Below are 24,725 nucleotides of genomic sequence, written 5' to 3'. Positions count from 1 at the left end.
TAGACTAACACTGCACAAGCTGTGAAACGAAATTGACCCCACTGATACGTTAGATGCTGTAATTAATAGCAAAAACGCGGTGCGCGTGGTCCTGAATACTTATAGAAATAAACGGACAATTCATTTTTATTACGAATTAAAAAATGTATGGACTTCCTACCCTTCGAGTTTCTTTATTCGTGAATATGAAATATAATGGATGCTAAATTGAACATAATACAAATGCTTGATTTTTGGATCTCTAATTTTTCTGTCATCAGTAATTTTGACTACATCAAAAAATGAATGATTTTTTATTTTTTAAATCGTTACGATACGTGTTATTGTTTTTCTGATAGTAAGTGTATTGAATTATATTCAGTCAACAAGTGCGAGACTGATTAAAGAAAGGCAATTATTGACTATAAATAAATCGAATTAAATAAATTTATCTAGAATTCGAAAAGTGGATGTCCATCCGTATCCTACTTCTATTTTTTTTAATTCAATGAATGAGTTGCATTCGAACTATACTATAAAAATGCACTTTTTCTCTCACCTTGACGCAATGCACCGCACGATCCGTGTATACTGTATACACATAATAGTTTATTATGATGATTCCATGTATAATCGAATTTTGAAATGAATTTGGAATTACTGCAGATAAATATTGAATAAATATTTGTGATGCAGTCATTTTGTATGATTGATGAATGTTCCTTGGACGTGACGTGATAGGAGAATGAACATGAACCATGATTTTTCAAACCCTGCACTGCGTTGTAAACCATTTTACCTGTTGTCATGTAATATTTCAAAATCAAAATTTTAATACATCTGCAATTGGGTTATCCAGTTGGTATTTCAGACTCAAAATATATGAAAAGTTTCATAGTTCTCTAAAATGGAGTGATTGAATTTTCATATTTTCCATTCGATAAACGTTACTCGTACCTTAAGTTTTTACACGTATTATGAATATTAAATTATACGCTTTTGACTTAAATGCTTTTTCTGTCGGAGAGTCTGAATTTTTTTTGGCAAACATACATTCTGTTGTAAGTTTCTCTTTTAGACTTTTTGTTATGTAACGTATAAACGAGGTCGGTAGAAATTTTTTAATTTTTATTGATTATTCCGAAAAATTTGATATTTTCATAAATTCTCATTAAATTTATTATATACTGGGATAACAATGAGATCATAATTAAATCGGTAAAAGTATATAATATACATATTATATGAACAGATGAAGTTCATAATTTTATTATATGTATCTCTAAAACAACGTTGTACTCTACGTATAAGGTGTGTGAAATTCGATTCCCGTAAACTTGGTCAATTCTTTCAACCTATACCATTATAATTTTGGAGGAATAGTAAAATTGATAAATCCCTTTATCCGTAGCTGAATTTTTACGAATTCGATATTGCCTAGGGCAATATGACAAATAATATTCTACGGAAATTCAAGTACCGTTAATTCATCTAAAAATATTATAAATCGCTCAAATTCCGCGATCCCTCCACACCTGACAATTGTATAAATATTAGTTACTTGATACGGGCGTATAGTTCACCCGCAGATCGAGGAAAAATTAATTTTCGTGATTAGTTTTTTCTATGTTTTATTGCTTTATCAGTAATTAGTCTGCTGCAGATGTAATTGCAATTTATTCGTTTGGTTAGTCTGCGAATAGATTGCTACTATCAATGCAATCATTTTTTTGACATTGCCGTTGGTATTATTTATTTTTAAAACCATTAATATTAATAAAATTGTGGTAAGATAAATTCCTTATGTAAACTCAGCAAAAAAAAAAAAAAATATTCTACCTATATCTCGTGTGTGCATTTAAGAAATTTGTGAGCCTGTTATAGGCAATTTGACAACCCCAATCATAATCTTATAACTTATTATCATTCCCCGTCTATCAGTTTAAGAAGATACAAAGGTTGAATATTTTTTCAAAATATCTATCAACATTATTTTGCAATTTTGCAATTTACGTTACGCAACACATCCCTATTAAAGAAAGTCAGGCCTTGTGAGAATTTGTTTGCTGTAAAAATTACGTAGTAATTTAGCGCCACCTATGATTACAACGGGTCAGTACGCGATCTGTTGTGCCGGCACATCTGACTGACATACCAACAAAAATGTGCAGCCCTTTTCTTATAAATGGACCAGGATCTACTGTTATCGACCAAACGTCCGAGCAACGTCTTCACTTACCGACAAAGACCGTAAACTATATAAATTACCGACGAACACTTGACCTCTGGTCTAAGCTTGGCATACTTGGCCCCTCTTGAATCGATATTGAATATTATCCAAGGCTGTCTCGTTGATTAATTGCGTGACAAACGATGTTGAAGAAATTGACTTTTTTTAAACATATTTTTTTACAGAAGGAATATGCGTGTCAAAAGTTTATAATTCGAGATTCATCTAAGTGAAAATTGAATGTAAAAACAAAGTCTCATAGAAACACAAAAATGCGATATCTCTCGTCTCAAGAACCATTACATACCACGAGGCGTGTCCATAACTTTAGAACGTAATTTTCGTAAGGCGAAAATTAGAAAATTTTCTACCAGAAGGTCGCAAGCTACGTTACTTACACCTCAACTCTGAGGACAAGCTAGTGATGATCTAAACTTTTTCTTTCACCGAGGTAATATATTAGTATAAATGAATTTTCGTGATACGTGTATTTTCCTATCTGTTTGGATTAAGTTTATTCAGTATACTCCTGAGTATTCGTTTGAATAACGTTAAACATCAGTCCCCGTCAAAAAGCTCTTTGCGTCACACTGTTCCCCATTAAAGCGTTGAATAATCACACAGTTGTTCTGTTAGGATAGAGAATAGAAGTGGTTATTCAATTTGCAATTTTATGGTCAGCTACCAAATTACACGACTTGTTTGGAATTAATAATATAAAGGTATTTTTCTCGAAATCGACCAGGGCACCCTCTTGATAACAATTCGATTCAGGAGCTTGATTAAGAATGTGTTAGTCCGCAGTACCGTAATATTACGCAAAGAATCTAGTATCTATGGAATATGTTCCCTGAATCACATTACCATAGCAGTCTCTTCTATTATAGTTTGAATTATAACTGGGCGTTTCATGCGAAATCAACCAGTTTTAATCCTGACCATTTCTAACTCTGTTGAAACTTTTTTAGTTAACAGTAGCATTTCTAAAACCTCTAATTTGTTTAACTTCTTCTCTTATGAAATCACTTCTAAGTTACAAACATTTAAAACTTTTTTAAGTATCATGTAGTTATCTAATGGCTTCAAATACGCCCTCTTTATCAGTTTCCGATTGGTTGATGTTATTTTCCGACGGCAGTAAGTCAAATGTGAGTCGACCGTGTGCTACTTGGTTTAGTTATACTTACTTTCCTATTCTTCAAGCGCTTTGTTAGTTTGCAAAACTTAAAAAAATTAACTTCACCTTTTACGCAATGCCAGTGTAAACTTTAAAAAGTATCAAATGTTTTAGATTTTTCTTTGAAATTCTTGAAACGTTAAGTATTGATTACCAATGATTAAAAGATTATCAGAGACCTCGAAAAAATAACAAAGAAATCACTTTATCGTGAAAATAGTATTAAAATGACCGGAAAAGAAAATGAATTTTATTCCCGACTCAACCACAAAGTTAACTTTTTTGACCACGAAAGCGGGACGAAAGTAGCATGTTTTTCCCTAAAACGCATTTGCGGGAAATATGAAGCCAATTCAAAAGTCCCAATTTTCAAATATATGTATATTGCGGCCAGAGTTGAGTCGGAAATAAAGTTCTATATGTAACACAGGAATAAAAGTCGACTGTATTCTCTTGTTACAAAATGTAACCATTCGTCACCATTTGAGATGCTTTAAGAAAGTGGTTTGAATTTCAAAAACCTCAAGGAGGGTTGAATATCAGAAACCTAAAAGTCACATTGTACGAAGAATTGATGAGAATATAGTTTGGGAGATTTAAAGAGCCTTCTATCACCTAATAAAGTTTCAACAAAATTTCGAACAGTGGGGAGTAAAATTTGTTGATTTCATATGGAAAGCGCCAGTGTATACGTGTTCAAATGTTCATGTAGACACGACTCGTGTACTTGGTGTTGTTTTCCAAAGTTGCGCTAAGAAGCTCGGCACCCTAAAATAGAATTAATTTATGCTTCAATGGGGTTTCAGGCCTCGTGGAGGAGTGGGGTCGGAGCATTTGCCTAGCAGTGACAGCGACGATTCTCTGTCAACCCATAGCCATCATGTCTACAGTCACGGCCAAGTGGAGGGACTTGGACTTCCAAAAGTCCATGTATCGGGGCCTTCAAATTCCCTGGATCCCGCATCTAGTCTCAATGGGTGAGTTGTATTGAGTTTTGATTACCTACTGAGCAGCAATTTGAATCTATCTATTGTAGTGGAGTTTTCTACGTAACTCGCCGATGTGACTTGAGCAATCGAAGTATGGTGGGTAGAGTTAAGGAGATGTTTCTCATATGCGTTTTCAGCTGAAAAAGTGTCCGCCAAAAGCAGAAAATAGTGGTTCAACAAGTCACCACAATAGCGCTCATAAGCAATAAGGGTACCAATCTGATTGGCGCTTAACAATCAGAGTTCGATCGGGACGAATCTGATTGGCGCTTTGTGGAACTTTTGCTGCAGCAACGCCATCTTGATTTGCCTGTACTTTACGGACACTTTATACACATGGAGACAGTCCTCCTTACCTCTACTCTCCATAAATCGAAGTTATACTCGAGGTCCGTACTGACTGCTGCTATTGAACGGATCTTGACTTCGCATCTGACGCTGACTCCGTCAGTCAGACGTATCTATGTTTGTCGTAGAAAAATAATACTCGAATAACAACTGCCTATAAAGCAATTCAAATATTACGTCGTGCTGTTTTTTGTCAATAATACGATGGCTAATGTTAATTGTCCGATCAAAAAACAAATACATATCCATAAGAGTGGGATACACCCCCTGCCCCCCTGTCAAAGGTCGTCTCAGTGAAGTTAACCGCCTACACCCCTGAAAGCGTAACGTAATATTTCAACGGCTCCCATTCTGATGCGCGCTTTGCTGATTCGGACTTTAGGCACGACATATAAAACACGATTTAACCGGTTAGGTCCAATTTAGGGTTCAGATGAAGAATTAACCAGTGTTTTAATCTGGATACACGGAATGTGTAATCAATTGTAATCGTTATTATGGCCGTGCGGGTCGGTCCGGGGAAAATCTTTTAGTTTCTAGTCGGATTCCTAAGCATGGAAATGTTGGGATTCCCGAAAATTTCGATGAAACCGATGCCCGGATCTCCCGATGAAAGGTTGACATACTTTTTACTACAAATATTGATGTCGTTTAGACGTACTATTTACTATTAGCATTCAGCAATTACTATTTGTTCAATATTATGAATATTATACAAGTTAGGTTATTCACGTTTCGGGTTCCTAAAAAATTTCTGGTTTTCAAAAAATTTCGGGTTTTGCGAGGATTACGGGTTTCCCGAAAATCCTGGGCTTCCGACCAATCCGGGATCGCCAAAAAACCCGATCCGATAATGACCCGTCCCAAACCCGAACGTTTTCCACGAAATTTGGAGAAATCACACAGTTCTATTAAGTATACTAAGTAGGGCTGTGTGATTAATCAGTTTTTTTTCGATTAATCGATTACATCGTAGTTTTGTTTCAAAGCTTCTTTATTCAGTGAATCGATGTTCGTTTTCATACATCCTTCATTTTCTTTCGCATTGAGGCCCGTAAAGTCTAGTTACGCAACTGGAATATTCTGTACTAGCACCCCATTCCGGCTTCGCACGGGCATATAATAATTGTGACGTAACTATAAAAGATAGAGACATGCTGTTGCGACATTTTTTATAGATAGTGATGTGTCCTGAAAAATTGTAATACATCATTTTGTTCTGTCATTAATAGTTTTCGCAGTGCACGCAATTGAAGGAAGTTTTTTGTTTATTTTTTTACAACTTGGGTTAGATTATTCAAGTTTTAGTAAGCATCCCTAATTTTTTTTAAAATGAAGCATAGCCTATGTCACACGGGAATAGTGTAGCTTGCCAACGGTGAAAGAATTTTTTAAATCGGTCCAGTAGTTTCGGAGCCTATTCATTTCAAACAAACAAACAAACAAACAAAAAATCAAATCTCTCCTCTTTATAATATTAGTATAGATAGATGATGCCCGATTGCTTCGTACGCAACTTGTACGAAGCGTTCACTTTGAAAAGAAGTAAACATAGAGCAAGTGATCAAAACAATTCGTATCAAGGCATGTAGAATGAAATAGATTTTCTTATACAAAACATAACATACATACGCAATTGATGTATAAATGTAAAACAATTCTGAAATCAGTTTTCTTTCAGTGGCATCCTTGGAATTATTATTGAATTAATAACTGATCATTTTTTAATATAACTGTTTAACCCTCTGGGGGTTGCTTGGATAGTATATTACCCATTTACTTTTACCAATTCGAAAGAATCTTCCGATTCTTGATAATTCTTTACATCTTATTTGCATTAAATTTTACCACGTCATCTAAAGTAAACATATCGAATTCGCCCCTGTACGATCGTACACCAGATACTCTGACGATTTTATTTCACGATTTATAAGCTGAAAAATATGAATTTAAACCAATTTTATAATCAAAACTACTTCTGCCTATATATAATATATTACCCAGGGATGCCCAAACAAGGGACCCCAGAAGAATGGTTGCACCCAGGGTTAACTGTAATACTACATAAACAAAAATGTTGACGCACTAAAAAATAGGATATAAATTTCCATTAAATAAAGAAACGTCAAAACGAAACTTCGAACTAATCCATTGATCGATTAATCAAAGCTGTCCATTAATCGATTAATCGGAAAATCAATTAACTGAAATTTCGATTTTAAAAAATTCACCAACTTGCAAGAGACTTTTTTACGAGTACTGAAAAGTTCGTAGCTTGTGATATTCATAACTTGTATTTTTTTAAATTAATTTTTAATTCCTGATAACGACAATATAGAAATAAAAAGGTATTCTAGTGCAAACGATTTAAAGATCCACATCGTATATAAAAAAAATTCAACGCTTGAAATCAGTACACCATTATGAACCGGAAACGAACATTAATATTTATGCAAAAATGTAAATCGGTACAAACCACTTCAATAAAATGAAAGAGAATAATTTGGAATCAAATCACTCTACTTGCGTTATTAATTCAAGGAGGAACATGATTTTTGTTTCAGACGCGGTAGAAAAAAAAGTACAAGTAACGAATATCGCCAGCTACGAATTTTTCGGTAGTTGTAAAAAAAGTCTCTTGAAAAGTGATGATTTCTTTTAAAAAAATCAAAATGGTCCTAGTTGTGAAATAAAAAATATCTTGGGTTTGAAACTGAAAAAGCATATGAAAATGAATTTCGACTTGGTTTTTGTATTTTCTTTAGGGAACTACAACTCAAATCGAGAAAAAATGACTTCATATTTTATTTTGATATGTGTTTTTGAAAAACCTATGAGCATTATAAAAAAAGTTGTGCGAAATTTAAAAAAAACTCATTGTGTTTGGACGGGTTGAGACAAAATTGTAAAAAAATTCGAAAGACTGCTTTTAATGGGTACAAAAGTGTTACGTCCGTGGGTAGAGTTTACTCCTGAGCGGAAGGAGTAACCTGGTTGGCTTCGCTTTTACGTTACAGGTCAACCGGAAATCAGGATGGGATTGAATAAACTGGAGTATGTTGATATGTCGATTACAAGTTTATTCCGTAGAATATGAGATAGCGGTCGAAATGAGTTGTGTGTTGCGAAAAGATATATATGAAGGCGAGATGTGGAATTGTCGAGTGTCAGAATAGGAGTGTCCCTCGAGACGTGAAACGGACGGGTGCAGAAAAGGTGTCACAAAGCTAGGAGTAGGGAATGGAATTTGAAGAGTAAGCGTGATAGTGAATAGCGTGAGACTACGTAGAGATAAGAGGACAGGACAGAGACCATGAGATTAATGTAAGAACTGTGGGAGAGTTAGCGAGTAGGAAAAATAGAGAGAAGTGGTATGCTGGACGTAACAAAAGAGTAAAAAATTTCAACAAAATCAAATATGATCCGGTTCACGGATTGGTCGGTTTCGTATGGAATGCCCCATATACTGCGACAATCCCTTGAAATTCAAAAATCAACTGCGCATGCGCGAGTTTTATCGGCTGTTCATGCAAGTTGGTCATCCCGAGTTTCAGCTGTCAAACTGTTTCTGGCGGCGATGTAGTTTATACGAATTTTCGAGGTTAGAATCTCGAATAATTGAGGTAGTGTCTCGGAAAGGTTTGGGAAGCATTTGTTATTGGGCCGGAAAGTTGATTCTTCAAAGAACGGTTGGAATTTAATGCTTATGCTCTTTGACGATTCAATCGTACACATTTTGTTTACGTTGGCCCGCCTGCATCGCAGACAAAGATATCGCTGCGGGAAAATGTCGCCGACCCAATGAGATCGAACTATTTGGCGCATGCGCAGTCTATTTTCAAGTTTCAAGAGATTGTCCCGGTATGAAGCATGCCGCGCCAACCAAGTAACACTGCTCTCCATAATCTTGCATGATATTTGTAAAATTGACCTATTTTGTGAAATTTAAATCCTTTGTCGAGGTACTTTGAGGCGTCGAAAACCATTCCTGCGATTTGTTCTGCGTATGCGGTAGGGGGCATAGTGTATCACATCTTATCATACATAGTGTAAGTACATCGAGTGTTTACGTAGATTCAACGCAAAACGATAACGACTTGGTACAAAGTAACATGTTACGCTTCATTATAGTGCTCACGTGAGCTGTACGTAAATATTTATCATCCGATACGCATATACGGCATGCTTTGTTAACTGGGTCACATTTTGTAAAAAAAATTCAGACACCTTTGGAAATTTCCCAAATCATAACGCTGCCGAAATCTTTTTGCGCAGTTTTAAAAATTTACATATTTGCAGGTTACTTTGATTTAATTTATATAATACAAAAACCCAGCGGATCCTTCAATAAAGCGTAAATCCACATAGATTTATGTTTTCAGCTGTAGTCCCACCGTCGTTCGGTTTTCGCCTCAGTACCTAATGTATACCTATAGGCTTTCGGGCTAGTCAAAGTAACTAACACTTTACGTGGTCGGTGAAGACTGGTGAAAGCCTGCAACCTTGGATAACGGGCATAGTTGGATAAACATGACAAAAGAACCCCTCCAACTTTTTAGTTGGCATCTGGAGCAACTTGGCTCACATGAAAAATGAAAATATTCGTCCAAACATTATTTGTAAATCTTTAACTCTATCAATACTTATTCTCCTCATCTCATAAAACTTTAATTTTCAAGAATAATTTTCGTTTGATACGAAAAAAAAGATACTAAACGTAATCTGGTTTACTTTAGTATACAATTTTCAAAAAAAAAACCGCATCGTTTCAACGTGATTCTTCTACCAATATCCAGTTTGGCATTAACTTAAAAATACCTGGCTTTGATACATTTTTTAGTTTCCTTTCAGACTATGCTTTGAAATTTAATTTTCAAACGGTATTACGACAGGGAGATCCGAAAATAATCGTATTTATTTATATTGAATTGTAATTTCACACAACAATGGCAGCAAACAATTTGATATTTTATATTGTGTTTAGTTTTATACACGTGAATCTTTACGAGACACGCGATCTGTTAGGCACCTTATACAAACGTAGTGATGAGATTCTTGAAATTCGAATCCTGCCACTCAGATTTAGCGGAGCGTTTACTTACCGATGGTTGCCACGGTGAAAGGAATCTGAAAAATTGATCATAGCCAGTCACTTTTAAGTTGATTCCAAACCAAAGATTGATGGAAAAAATATAATAAAATATTGAAGAATTTTTTGAAAATTTAATTGCGTGTCGACATGAACGAAATAATTACTTTTTGTATCCTTTAATGACGTCCACATCCAGAACTTTTTCAACTTGAGATAGATAACGGTTATCAAAAAAGAGTGATCGATGAAAATGAATATTTCTTGGGCTCGTAAAGAAAGTTGCTCGAGGTGCGAACTGAAAAGCTGTAACCACTTTTAGCATGCTCATCTCGTTACATTTTTTGATTACATACTCAAATAAATTTCCAAAGGAATATTGTTCAATAAAAAATGTTCATTGATATATTTTACGTAACTACGGTTTAAATATCGTAAATGTCATTCTAACCGGAGGTCCATCAAAATGACAGCCAAAAACTGCTGACTTTTCGGTTTTATACCCGTCGCCGATTCTTCCACAAAACTGGATAAGTTCGGAAACAGCTAGCTTGTGGCGTATTAAAAAATGTACAAAAAAGTTATTTCGTTTGTTGATCTGCTTTGGAAAATTCAAAAAAGAAACAAAAAACTTATAAAGTATTTTGCAAAAAGTTGCTCAGATCAAGTAGTGTTCAGGTATCGCGTATTTTCAGCACTTGTTACAGCACAATATAATATTTTCTACTGTTAAACATTATTTGGGGACTAGCAGTTAGCTAAAGTAGCAGTTTACAAAATTCAGGTTTTCTATTTTTGGAGTAAAATTTTATTTATGATTCCCGAAAGCTCGTGCGAAATTTTTCGGGAATTTTTTGGTTGATGTCAATAAACATATTAAAAAAAAAATAGTCGTTTCCCTACCGTATGAAATATACCACACCAAAAATATCCAGATCCAAATTTTCGATCTTGCGGGGGGGGGGGGGGGGGGGAGGGGGCGTGGTCCACTATCTTGGATTAAAGGTACAAAATATTGTCTTTCTCAAAATAATTCCTGATCGGTTGATTCTACGACAAAAATGTCTAATACGAATTTAAAGAAGACTAAATTACCTACATTTTTTGTAGAGACACTTTTTTTTGTAAGTCTGATGATTAATGAGTTACAGTGGCGGAAACGTGAATATCCTTACTGTTGTTCACTGGCCCTACAATGAGTAAGTCACTGAGCTTGCTGGTTCGTGTGGTTTTCTTGCTAGTGATGAAGGATTAAAGCAATTCTGCAATGTAGGTGCTGGTATTGTAAGTGTTATCAATGTTTCTGGACGATACTGCCCATGCCAGTCCCATGGCTTTTGATACAAAGTACCACTTATGGCCTGTTGCTATAAAACGATCCTTTGATCTTGGATTTTTCCCAAGGATCTGACAAGTTCTGGGTGTAGGCTCTTGATATTTTCTTTTCGAGCTGAAATTGTTCTCCGATCAAGTCGTTTCAGATATTGACACTTTTTTCCTCGAGTTTTTGTATGTGTCCGAGAATACTTCACAGCCATCTGACACCAGGCATAGTTACGACCAGTGTTGCACGAGCCCCGGGTGTGTTTCCCAATATTCTCGCATCAGCAATACAAGCATCGGGAATTTTCAGGTCCACAGAACGATTAATGCAGGTAACATTGTTAACCGGGTTCGTGTCGATGAAGTCTATGGGTCGTCTCCTCTGTTGTGCAGGACGTTTATTTTTCACGTACCGCTTCAATAAATGGCTTCACTTTCACTATTTATGTAGAATTCTACAAATAAGAGACGTCGGTGTGTTTCTTTTGACGATTTCGTACCCCTTTCAACGTTCACGACTCCCGCATTAGTTTTCTATATCTTATATTTTATCTCTAAACAAGAGCTTCTTTAGAACTACTGCGTCGTTTAAGAATATTCAATCAAGATAGGCACAGTTTAAGCACTCATGCTGCTATTGCTGTCAGTGAAAAGATGCACGAAAAATTTCCTCAATATCTGACGTATTTGCGAGGAGACAAAATTTTTGGGTGAGAGTATGAATCAAGAACGTATTACTGTTAACATGCTACTTTTCACCCAAAAAATATTTTATTTATGATACAAACAACACCTACGGTAAGGCTAGCTGCAAAATTACCTAGGGTGCATCATCCTTGCGTATCAAATTATCGTCCATTGTACATTACATGCGATAACTCGAATAACCTAGTTTCATCGATTGGTTGGTAAAATCACGGACATAATGCAGAAGCGATTCGGTGATATTACACTGTAAAATATATTCTGGTGGGGACTTATATAGAGCACAATTTGATTTCTATTCAACACTGTTGGTGTCCATGAACACTATCTGGTGCTACATTTCCGAGTTGACTCCGATAATTGTTCCATACAAGTTCATATCGGTTAATTTTGACACGAAATTTTTTACAGTTTAAACTTGCATAAAGCGATGTTTAATAACGTTCACATTTCGCAAGGTTCTTTTCTCGATTGTCAATTTATATACATATACGGAGTGTTTACAGGCGTTTCCATATCTACAGAATATTTTTGCACAAGATAAGACCGGTAATGTAATAACAAAAAAAAAGCTCTTAGATAACAGTGTACACACGAATACCTAACATCCTCCTCCATGAGTGTCCCGCAGCTGATAGATAACGAATTGGCAGTCATCCATTCGTTAGTATACTGTAGCTCTTTATCGTACGAGGGTTCGAACTCGGGGCAACGGCTTGCAAACAACGCGTCTGGTACCTTAATTCTTACTTTCGTTGGATTTTCTTTCTCTTTATCGAAAATTTGATTTTTTTGTTGCCGCCGAAAACAGTTGGGCGTTACGTATTTTCTTGGTTATTCACGACTTATAATACATGCTTGTAAAACACGTTGACAAATTTCTGTACCAAAAAAATTATAGATCATTGGTACACTTAGTATCTAGTGCCGGGGTTCGCTTTTTATTTCTCTCCAACTATACAATTTCACCTTCGACATTAAGTGTGCGTACGTGTGTACGCGTGTGCATTACATGCGTATGCGTGATAATGTTTTGATTATGATTTTGTTTCTACGAGAGTATAGTTGGCGATTGGTGTTTACATTCGGATGAAAGACTGGATTTTATTTCCTTTTGCGATTACTTTACGCCGGTGCCAACGGGGGTGTTCAAATACGTGCGCGAGGATGAAGTGTAAGCCACCTGCGGTGTACGCATGGTTTTGTACGAAAAGTTGGTGAATTTTAAAACAAAAGTTACTCGTGGCACTAAGAGTAGTACGTCGGATGCGAACCAAAGCGAGGAGGGCAAGAATACACCGAAGCATCGAGAGGGAAATCGATTTAGTATGATGGAGTGGCTTCGATTGGAGGGTGCGGGGTCCATCTACCCCGAGGACGCCCTCCGACGACTCTCTTTGTACGCCGTGTCGCCGCGTTTCTTTCGCAAAACCCGTGCATCATGGTGAGTTGGTTGGCAACCGTATTTCCCCTGTTATCCCGTCTCCAAGCAACGACAATTCTGCTCTGTAATTTTTCATGTATTTGTTTCATTCTTCCTCCGTAGGTAAGACAAATTATCGTAGGTACAGTAATGTCCGTTAATACCTTGGGCTTCCGGTTGACTTGCCTTCGATCCGAAACAAAATGCGAGCTCGATTTTATACAAATTATGTGACAATGACCGGCGATGCAGCCGACGACGTGAGAGATTGGGAGTCATTGTTACGTAATTCGTGTAGAATCGAACTCGCATTTTGTTTCGGAGCGAAAAAACATGCGCGTGTGTGGAAATTGGAAGGAAGTTTGTAAAATTAACGAAAACACTGAATCTATGTACAATAGATTCACTCACTCTAAATTTTCAAGGGAAATATGATACCTTTGTATTTGCCCAGAATAACCAAATTTTCAATAGACTGAATGCAAAATACTAAAATTGATCCATTTCAGGCTATTTTACCATCGCATTTTATAAATTTTCTTAGGTACAAAAATTGACCAATCGAAGCCTGTAACCTGTTTGATGCCAATATCATAGTTCTTGTATGCTAATATATCGTTTAGTTTTTAATCAATCAGAGACCAGGTATTCACAAATAGCATTTGCATTGCTTCCTCTTACGAGGCACGGCAGCTCTATTATCGTGCTTAGACTATGTCAGCACTGATGGGCCGACGTCCTTAATCGCGGCTTGTGCGTGACTCGATGAAGGGACTTCGGTGTTGGGTTAAAAATGGCAAACAATCGATTTTGTTACGGTAAAAAGTTGAATTAAAAATCCTTCAACGAAAAGTTGGTAAAAAATACTACACATCCAAAGAAAAAAATTGATTTTCTATGATAACAACGCGTGCGCAACTGGATTAAATATTTCAGCAGTAGCGAAGAAAAAAAAGTTTACCGTATTTTTGTGAGCAAAGTTTTGAATTTGAGTAATTTCAGAGACAATCTCGATTTTTGATCTTTTCAGCCATTTTTTTTTTTTTTGTAGACAATTCTACGAAATCACCTGTAGTTTCCGACGTATGTGCTTGCTATGACTATAGCACGAAAAGTGTTCAAAGTTTCTAGAATTCAAAAAATAACATTTCTTTTGCTTGTGACGGTTCGGATTAGCAATTTGCTTCGTAAAACGTTACACCGACGAATATCAGTCGTTAAGTTTAAAAAATAACTGCAAAGGCCAATTGCGATCCACCGTTAAATCCTCATCGGCTTCTAATCTATTTTTCTTGGCGTCTAATGTCTGATCAATTAATTAAAGAACATGCCAGAATAAGAAACCAATGTACTCACATGTAGCCACGATTTTAGCCTAATCACATTGGTCAAGATTCATTAAGTTTGTTATTGATGAATGTGATCATGGTCAGGCGATCGATGGATCGACCGATCAACGTTATCATTGATAAAAACGCAATGTCAAGTAGCTATTTTAATGTCTCAGGTACGCTGTAATCATCCTTGTCGACTATCGCGGAGAATTTACGCATCAAATATCTACGTATCAAAGATAAACTTGGATCGGCATCTAATTGGCTACATTTGTTAGTAAACAGAATAGGAATATCACGTTTGGGTATCGGCCTTAATTTAGATTTTATGTAAACATTTGGCCACCGTTTGGCATTCTCAGACAATAGTTATAACTTGTCAAACTATAACAAATTTGGTGACTCAATAAACTATATGCTGAATGAATGTAGACTGGTATACCCACCACCAGAAAATTGATATCTTTCACGAATCAGCGTTTTTGGAATCGAACTTTTTTTATTTCCTACCAGCAACAACACGCTCGCTGCGCATGCGCTTTTCGTTTTTTAATTTTTACTTTTACTCAAAAAACTAGTGCGTACGATCATGCAAGATTCAAATAATAATTAATTTGTATAAGCTATAACCAAATGAGAATAACATGGAATGAAAATCAGTTCAGCAAATTGACAGTTTGACTTGAAATTCGTGCGGTATATTGAAGTCATAGCTTTAAAAATTGAAGTCAAACAATGTTTTCTAAGATCTTTAAATTGCAAAGACTAGCACGTTTCGACATTCACCGCGACAACTAACACGTTTTAATACAGATTAGTAAAAGTGTAGTATTGCTGGGTATAAAAATCCAAAAACATTGATTATTGGATACAATAGTTGTTACACTCTAGTCGAAAGATTATGCATAGTTTAGGTAAGGACTACTTGATATAAATATAATAAGACCAATTGATATTTATATCGATAAAAAATCTGGAACAAATTTAAAACATCTGTAAAGAATCTGTAAAAAAACTTCTGCATCCGCAAATTGACTTTCATTTCGACTACCGCACACCGCACGAATTTTCAGAAAATCCTTATTGCACTAATCGAGACATGATAGTTTTCACGAGAATAACCAAAACATGCTAATTTTCGTAAAAAGCCGAAATGAAATACTTTTCGTAAGAAATCTGAAACGTGCTACTTTCCATTCTTATGAAAAGACGCCTCTCGGCGTCGATGTACTGGTTATGATTTTTTGCTTTCTACCTGCATCGTTGCAATATGAAAACAATGAAAAACTTTTCCTACCGCATAAATTTGAAAGCACAGTAAAGTTTTACTTGGCGGTTCGTCCAAAAACATTTCTTCTTTGAGGAAAATTGTTAGCCCAGTGACTCTTTATAACGTAAAGTAAATTGTTCATCTCTAAGGACGACCATCCTCAAAGGGCCGAATCTTCCGCAAAAAATATTTGTCGTCTGCTTCTGACCTTTGACACCGAAAATTCTACGAGACTCCGAACAATGTTCAAGCGTTATAGATTGTCAAACTAGGGCGTCCGCATTGTTTTGCAGGAGAATAAGGTAAAACTCATATTGTAGGGCTTCGCATGCGAAGGTCTCACATAATATCGGGGTGAATCTGTTTATTTCTCGTTCCAATTAGCTCCGAGTTTTATAGTCTACATTGGAATTGATAGTCTTGCGCGATTAGCTTGTAGACATTCAATCGTATGCCCGCAAGATTTCGGTTAGAAAGTGAAAAAATCTTGCTACTCTTGAGATCTCTCCCAATGGGAACCGTGTAATGTAGAAAATCGTGTACGTTTCTTTTGTTGCAATCAAAATTACAGTGAAGACCCCAAAAAATTTTAGAGCTGATATTTGTGAAAGCATCAGAGTTGAAGTGTACCTACTCAGACTTTTCTTCACGTAGTATTAGATAAGTCAATTGACAACACCGTATCATGTAAAAGGTACGGTACTTTTACAAATGTGTATAAAATGAATATATTTCGCGGAGAGAATAAAAAAAGAAATGTTATCATTTATTAAATCGGTTGTAGCCCCTGCCTGATCCCATTTTAAGCACCGCTTAGAAACAAAAGTATTTCACGTCAAAAAACTGTGAAATTTTAGATGATACAGTAATATAAAAATTGAGATGCTGGGAAACGTTGAAAAACAATCTTTTTTTGTGAAAAAACCTGTGTTGCTATGGTTCGTGAGAATCTAACCTGAAACGAATTCAATAATCGAAAACATCTTGGTTCGTATATTTTTTTGGCAACAAGGATACGATAAAAAATTTAATTTGAAAATTAATGTAAAATAAATGTCAAAATATTGATCAATGTACTTCGCCAAAACCGTTAGAGCGAAAGAGCTGAAATTTGCAAAATTTTTGCATCTTAGTACCTACGTACTACAAGATACCAAAATTGCTGAAAAATGAAATTTTGCTCGTGGATAGTTAGTTAATAATTCATGAACTTGCCCGTATAAAGACAAATGTAAGCCGTATTTTATTTCATTATAATTCCAAAGTACAAATGGAATTTGTATTTTTTATTTAACTAAAAAAAATAGGTATGACTCGTATTTATTTGGTTTTGATCAGAAAATACGTGATTCGTATTTTATTTCGTTTTCATTACAAATTGCATTGTAATTTATGTGCCTTTATTCACAAGTTACAGATTAGAAATATAATTTTTTTTCAATTAACTAAATACAATTTTCGTGCATGTCCGTACATGAGATAGCACATACACGTACCTATAACAGTATCTGAACAAACGCTTCGCAATTTAATCACATTATTTCGTAATTCTTTGATCAATAATGTATTGTATTGAATCTAACGGTTGTCTAATTTTGAAAACTGGAATTCTCTCTCAAATTCTGTATCGCAAGACTATCACGCTTGAGTGCGTAGTCCTCAGCGCAGTACTTGCTTTTGTGTTCTTGGTGAATATGTTTGAAGAGTGGTCAGGATCGATACAACGCTTCTTATTCTAGAACACTAGAACTTCTCTGCGCTTGACCCCAGGCGCTGAGAATCCTTCACGGCCAAAAATTTTGAATTACAGCGTGGGCAAAATGACTTGATAAATAACTCTTAACCCCGTTTCATTACCATGTTCGGAAAAAAAAGTGATGATTCAACCGTAGGTTTACGAAATCTGAAAGGAAAATCACTAGTCATTTTAGAGTTGAGGGTTACACTAAAAAGGCTGAACTTGAAAATTTATCAAATTCATGGCCAGCAACCGTTTTACAATTCCATAAGAACCTCAAATATACGTTCTTGTTTAAGCCTAGGCTGCAGTTCGAGGCCTGTGCCCCAATCTCAACTTCTGGTCTTGATATATACCTCGTGGATTGCTCCATGTTCAAGACAGCAAATATTTCGAATTGTAACATTTACTTTGCTTCGCACACGTTTTTAGCTATACCTGAAATTGCTTTCGATCGGGGATCAATTTTAAGCTCTTGAAATTCATTCGACAATTCCAGTGAATTTGGAAAATTGACATTTTACTCACCCTGATCAAAAATTTCAATCGAAAATTATTCTGAATAACTCCAAATGCGAGAATATCACACAAGTTACTTTGTAATTGTTGGATTTCCTTCAAAAAAGCTCTGGTCTGCTGACTTTCGACAGCTTGCAGGGACAGATTCATCGATTTAGAAACAAATTCAGAGTAAAACTAACGTCAAAAACTTTTGAAATCAACTGAAATGAAGTATTCACAAACCCAATTTTCTCATTTTGCATTGCTTTGATAATACGAAGTTTTATCATAAAATCCCTATTACTCCTGAAAAATTAGAATTTACCATTTTGTGATTCATAATTTTCTTCTACGAAGTTCAAATTTATAAACTTGCCATGTGTTCGATGTCTTGCTGCTTATTTCCATCCTAGACCCTTACATCTTTAGTTAGGGCCACTTGATTTGTCGACCATTCCCATAATTTTCAAAAATTGTACCTTCTCTGCCACATTTTTGACCTTGCGCCGTAGTCGAACTTCTTTTTTCACTTGTATAAATACACTAGAGGTATACCCCATTCGTGCCAAGTGGCTCTAATTCACATACACCCATTCCAATCTATTAACCTCGATTCTCGGCTATCTCTGCCGACAAACTTGTCAGCCGTACGTCAAGCTCCAGACTACTTGTACGACACCCCTGCCACTACCATGTCCTATTGGTCTATTGAGAAATTTGTAGAGCATCTGATGACCTTAGACCATGTATTGAGAGGAAACGATGAAACTTAGGAGCCTGAGTGACCGACTACGCATGCGCAAAATAATTCAACTTCATTTGTCGGCGAGATGGAAACACAGCAATATTTTCGGCTGCAAGACAGGGGATCCAACATACTCGAAACGAGGCATGAGGTGTCGAACTCCCCTGCGTCAAGTGACGACTTAAAATTATGATGTTACAATGACTCACAGCACTCACCAGTCATCCATCAATTAAGAATAAAGGCTTATCTACCAATCACAAATCACTTTAGCTGTAAATCTGCTTAATCTAAACGAAGTCGCATCACCTACATAACCTCTATGAACCGAATTTACACATGAAATTTGAGGTGACCCAATAAGTGACTAACCTGCATAAGAATCCAACAAAGCTTACGCACGAGCAGTACTATCGGTGTACGGAATAAATTCACATTTCAATTGAGATTCACTATGAATTCGTATGTACACACATGATGGTGTGATAGCGTTGCTGACGTGAAATGTACCAAGCACATAATTGCAGTTAATCAATTAACCATGTCACTTTGTTACGTGCCTGCGACATCTCTAAAAGATATAATTGTCGAGGTAGACTAAATGCGTCCTTAAACAAGAGATCAATCATGTCATTGACATTTAACAAATCTACGAAATAAAGTTCTCTGTGATTACAATGCGATGTATCATAAGTATCAAGGTTTGCTGGGAATGCTTAAATTATGTTTTATATGCATGAAACACCCTGTGGATGTTCTGAGATATTCGTGAAAAAGCCCACTGCACATTATATAGCGCCACTTGGGTTTCCTTCATTCTATTACGCTGCACAATTCTTCGACACCGTGTTTCATTTTAATCGCCTCGAGCTGATTACTCCGAAACTAAGAAAGATACGAAAAAACGTTTCCTGAAAAATATTTAGCGCATGGAGAGGTAAAGAAGATGAAATAGTCAGATTTAAAAAAAAATGCAACTGATAAGGTCAGGTGAAGGTCAACTTGGTTTTTTTTTTTTTTTTTTTTTTTTTAACGAAACAGTATATTTTTTTCATCTGCATTTGAAAGAGCAAATTTCGCATCGAAAAGTACTCGCATGCTTACCACCTAAATTTGACTGGTTATGAGGTAGGAGCCGGTCAAATTGCTACGGAATAAGTTACCAATAACTCGTTGGTTCCGTGGAAATACTTAAGGACTCAAGTATTCTGAAACCGAGAGTTGTCAAAATAGTTTTCTACGTGGAGTCTACGAGGTTAGATAAAGGGTAATTAGTATTTTTGTATCGTATTCCATTTATTTGGTACCAAAAAAATAGCGCAGATACGGATTCTATTTTCCAACTTTAGTTGAAATCCTTTGTGAGTGTTTGTTTATCAGTAGCTTGAAAAGTATCAACGAGAATAACAAGATACTGATAACGTGATAAATAAATATACGCAAATGATTTAAACTAAAGTTATCAACACGTCGTATTTTCTAACTTATTACTCTCCGATTGATCAGTATACACTAGAGTGTTTCAAAAAAGCGACTGTTTTTTTTTTTTCGAAGAACATTGAAAAATCTTCCGAGTGTCCCTCAAAAATGACCTCGGTAAAATATGAGCTCTTAATATTGATATTTAGAGGTGGCGATTCTCAATTTTCTATTTCCCATTTAAATAACACGTGGAAAAATTTTTAAAAAATTTAGAATCTTATTGCTCGAAAACGAATCAGTGTGAAGATATAAACAAAACATATTCTTGTAGGAAATTTTACGCTCTACAAAAAAGATCTGAATAAAGATTTGCGTAAGGTAAGTCGTTTCGGAGTGATCAGGACTCAAACATCGAACCGTTTGAAACAATGATGTTATTAATTTATAAATGCTTCCCGGTATTTTAGTTCAATTCAATAAGCTGGATAAGTCATACGTGACTCCAAAGACGAAATAAATTCTCATTAATTTTATATTATCCATTTGACTTTCAAGAGCGTTCGGGAGTATTTTTATTTTCGAATAACTGCGTACAAGGTGCCTGGCGTCCAATTATGTTTTGATCCACTTTTCTTCTCGTAATGAATGGTTGATATTTGATAGCCTTCACTCTTTTATACTACAATCTGTGAACTTGTAACTAGTCCGTCTTGATACGTATACTAATCAAGCACGTATGATATCATGAAAATTGATAAATACCGCAAGAAATCCACGTGGACATGAGAAATGACCGAAGTTACAGACGGCTCATCGCCAGTTAATTAAATGAGACGTTTGGAAGCTCCTTGAAACTAGGCAAGGGACGATGCTGGCAGTCTCGGTAAAGAAATATCCTGCCCTTACCGACTCAATTAACATTGTTATCCGCATAAGCGTGTCGGTAAGTGTAGGGCACTGCTATTATCCCCGTGCCCGTCCTGCCCTTTATCTTACTTCAGTGAATACCCGTGGCTGGGGGTATATTTAACAATCTTCAGTCGACGACATAGATAACCCATCATAGGTGTACGATCAGGGCCTGACAATAGTGAGAACATCAAAGAACATTTCGCTCTACATTTTATTGTTTTTTGCTACCAGATTTTTACAATCCTGTTCAGCATTCACACAGTGGTTTAAATAACGGTTATCTTATCAGATACGCCTTGAACTTCTCTACCACAAAGATACGACTGCCGGTACTTGTAATTGGTAAGCGTGATAACTTCGTCACTATATGGTATGACTACATGTGTAAAGTTGATCGTGACCCTTGCGATAGTTAATTTTTTTCTGTTGACGTGGTATATGGCGTCACATGGAAACCGATTTAGAAAATTTTAGATTCAAAAAATTCTCTTCGTGGTAGTCCTCAATGGAATAGCGAATGGATACTCGAGGGATAACGTTGCGTAATCCTGCGGAGATGGATTCTGATCGTGAGCGATCAAGGCTACCCATGTCGTCTGCTGCGCAGGTAAAACAGGTGACAGCAGACGATACCGGTGCCCTTGAATCGATCAGAATCCAGCTTCGTACTTAAACGAACTTATAGCGATGTGTGGGTTGAGAAAAATTAATTGTTTGAGTTATTTAGATAATTTTAAGTATAATTTATCAGTGAATTTTGTGGACCAGGGGTGCAATTTAAGAAATGATGAATTGACCAACTTTCATACATCAAGTTTCATCATGTACGAATACTGTGATTAAACCATTTTCTTTTAAGTCCAATACAGAATTATAAAATTACAGAAAATCGAGAAGAATATAATACGAACACTGGGATTGTGCGGTGTCAAAAATTTGATACCGATTTTCTGTATTGATTTTGTATGCTCATGTCGAGGATTACCGAAATATTTTTCTGCCGGTAAATACTGAAATACTGAACTACCGATAAAATATCGAAATACCGATAAAATACCAAATTACAGATCGGATGCCGAAATACCGAGAAACTGCAAATCGAAGAGCGTATAAAATTACAAACTATTGCACCGAAATGCAGCAAATAGCTAAACGAACCTGTCACCGACCAATCCAAGTGCATTGCATAGCACACATGCTTTTCCGCGATCAACTGTAGTCAAATATACTAAGTATTATAATCTACGAAAATAGTAGTATTATCTGAAAATACAACATGATACGAAGATTATTCGTAGTATCCAACGCATAGGAAGTACCGTGAAAGCATGAATTACTCGGTTGTTTAAAATCTGCATTCGATATTACTAAAGCTGATCTTGATAACGAAATATTTTGAAAAAAAAACATATCGAAGAAATTCCGGTATACCGAAATATCACGTAGCACTAATTGTGAGTTGAACACACGTAAGCAATTTATCTGCGAGCATTCGATGTAATAAGTACGATAAAATATAATCTTCCACTGAATCCTATACCTATATATAATCCTATTTATTTGGAATTACGCGCAATTTTCAGTTACATTAGTTTTCCACCAACCTCAATCTCAAGTACTTTAGAACCATTAGAATCTCGAAAATCTCGCACGCAGTGTTCTTTCGTATTGTGGACATAAGGTAAGTATGCCAGTTATTGACCCTGTCCCAATTATTGATCTTTTTTGATTGTATCTGTTTAATCCTTGCTTCTAAAAGTACCAAAAAATAAATTTGCATTATTCAATCCTCTAGCAATTGGTTTTAATCATCGAGAAATTTACAATTTGTGCTGTCAATTGATAATTTTGAAAAATAAGACGGTTATTAATTGGGGCTCAACGTGTCTGTAACTGGTACACTTACCTTAGTCTAGTTAAGACTGGGATACCGTAGTCAGTCGTTAACGGTCGCGTTGAATGTCACTCGTGTCTTCAGTCAACGCTCATGTTGACCCGAAAAACTCGCAGCTAGCGTAATTGAGTGCAATGCCGGACGCAAATATTAAAAAAAAAAATTCGTCTTACTCAAATATGATCTGGAAAAATGTATTCCTGTTATTTGAATCACTACTAATTGCAGGAATGTATTTTCGAAAAAATTTTTGAATATTTTTGTTCGCTATCGCATGTATGGAATTGCGTTATCTGCGGCACTTTTACATAGGCTCGGATAGTTGGCTAAACAAGTGATTCATCTCGGTCGGTACAATTCCTGTTTTCAGGATAACATGATTTAAAAAAATAGTAAATGCAAATTTTTTTACATTCCACTGCCAAACGAAAAATTTGAAACTCACAAGATTTTACAGCCAAACGATGGGAATGAAAAATTTTCATGTCCCGTTTAATTTGAATTTCGGGTTCTATCGGAAATGAATCAATTCTCAGTGCTTCTATAATTTTTTATCTTTCTTACTTTTTCTAAGTGAATTATTTATTTAGAAATTTTGTTTTTTTGATTGTTTAAGAAATATTATGTTTTTGCGGGTAAAACTACCAAATTGCCCCTTGACATGACTTACTTTGGTGGGTGGCTTCATCCCCTGAAGGTGTTTAATGCCAGATGAAAGAACAATACGTATCGCTAAGATTTTAGTCTACTAGATGTAACATATTACAAAATAAACCATATCGGAGAGATCGACCTGGGATATCTTCCTTGTCAGTGTGCTTCCAGTGCATAGTTGCAAGGTAGAGCAATGTACCTACTATTGATGAAGATACTTCGTAATTCACTCCGGTATTCAATTGGGGAGGGGAGGTACAGCTTCGACGGTTTAAAATCACACGTATGTTTAGGGGTTTTTTTAAAAGCAAATAACAACACTTAGAACAACCCGTGTTTGAGGACTTTATTACTTAGAGTTACATGAAGATTTTGGAATTATTTCATTGAAATTAATAATACAATAGCGGCACGACGTCGTTACGGAGTGAATTATTGAGATCACGACAAGCGGCTATCCGTTAATTACGCGCACGTACGAAGGATCAGAGAAAACGAGAGAAACTTGCACGAAAGAGTTCAATGTTTCAGTACATAATTGATTTATTGTCATATATATGGAGAGTACAGTGAGAAATGTTGAAATAAAAAAAAACATTTCAAGTAGGTATATACGATTGTGAGCAAACTATTTCACTTTTCAAAAAAAAAAAGGTAAAAAAAAGAAAGTTGAGATTGGAATTCAAAAATCCAGTCACGAGCTTGAATCTACAGACAAATTTTAAAGATTGTGTCAAAATTGACCGAGGAATCTGCGCCACTGGATTGAAAATATCGTCTTTCGTTACTTATGTGCGCCATGCCGCCATTTTGTTATTAATTTCAATGGGAAAGTTCTAAAATATTCTCGAAACTATAAATGATAAAGCCCTCAAATTCACATTGCTGTGTGTTCATTTTCTTTAAAAAAAAAAAATCCTAAAAATGGGAATGATTTTAGACCGTCCAAACTGTATCCCCACTCTTAACGGTTGTTTCGTGAAAAGTGTACA

General features: G+C 35.8%; 1 protein-coding gene and 1 long non-coding RNA gene across 5 annotated transcripts in view; one reads left to right on the top strand and one right to left on the bottom strand.

Annotated features, from left to right (window-relative positions):
• Positions 1–24,725, top strand: part of LOC107222255 (GRAM domain-containing protein 2A) — a 102,128-nt gene that overhangs the window by 17,119 nt on the left and 60,284 nt on the right. For all 4 annotated transcript variants that reach the window (XM_015661532.2, XM_046734964.1, XM_046734965.1 and 1 more), the window contains exon 3: positions 4,193–4,363. In XM_015661532.2, the coding sequence (XP_015517018.1) occupies positions 4,193–4,363 (171 nt within the window). The remainder of the gene's footprint in view (positions 1–4,192; positions 4,364–24,725) is intronic.
• LOC124293587 overlaps positions 1–24,725 on the bottom strand; it is a 53,509-nt gene that overhangs the window by 6,741 nt on the left and 22,043 nt on the right. Inside the window, exon 2 of the long non-coding RNA XR_006903456.1 lies at positions 9,826–9,850. This is a non-coding gene — a long non-coding RNA (uncharacterized LOC124293587). The remainder of the gene's footprint in view (positions 1–9,825; positions 9,851–24,725) is intronic.

This window comes from Neodiprion lecontei, chromosome 3 (genome assembly GCF_021901455.1).
Source record: "Neodiprion lecontei isolate iyNeoLeco1 chromosome 3, iyNeoLeco1.1, whole genome shotgun sequence".
Taxonomy (NCBI): Eukaryota; Metazoa; Arthropoda; class Insecta; order Hymenoptera; family Diprionidae; genus Neodiprion; species Neodiprion lecontei.
Note: the sequence above shows the minus strand (reverse complement) of the source record. Positions and strands in the feature narration are given on the sequence as shown.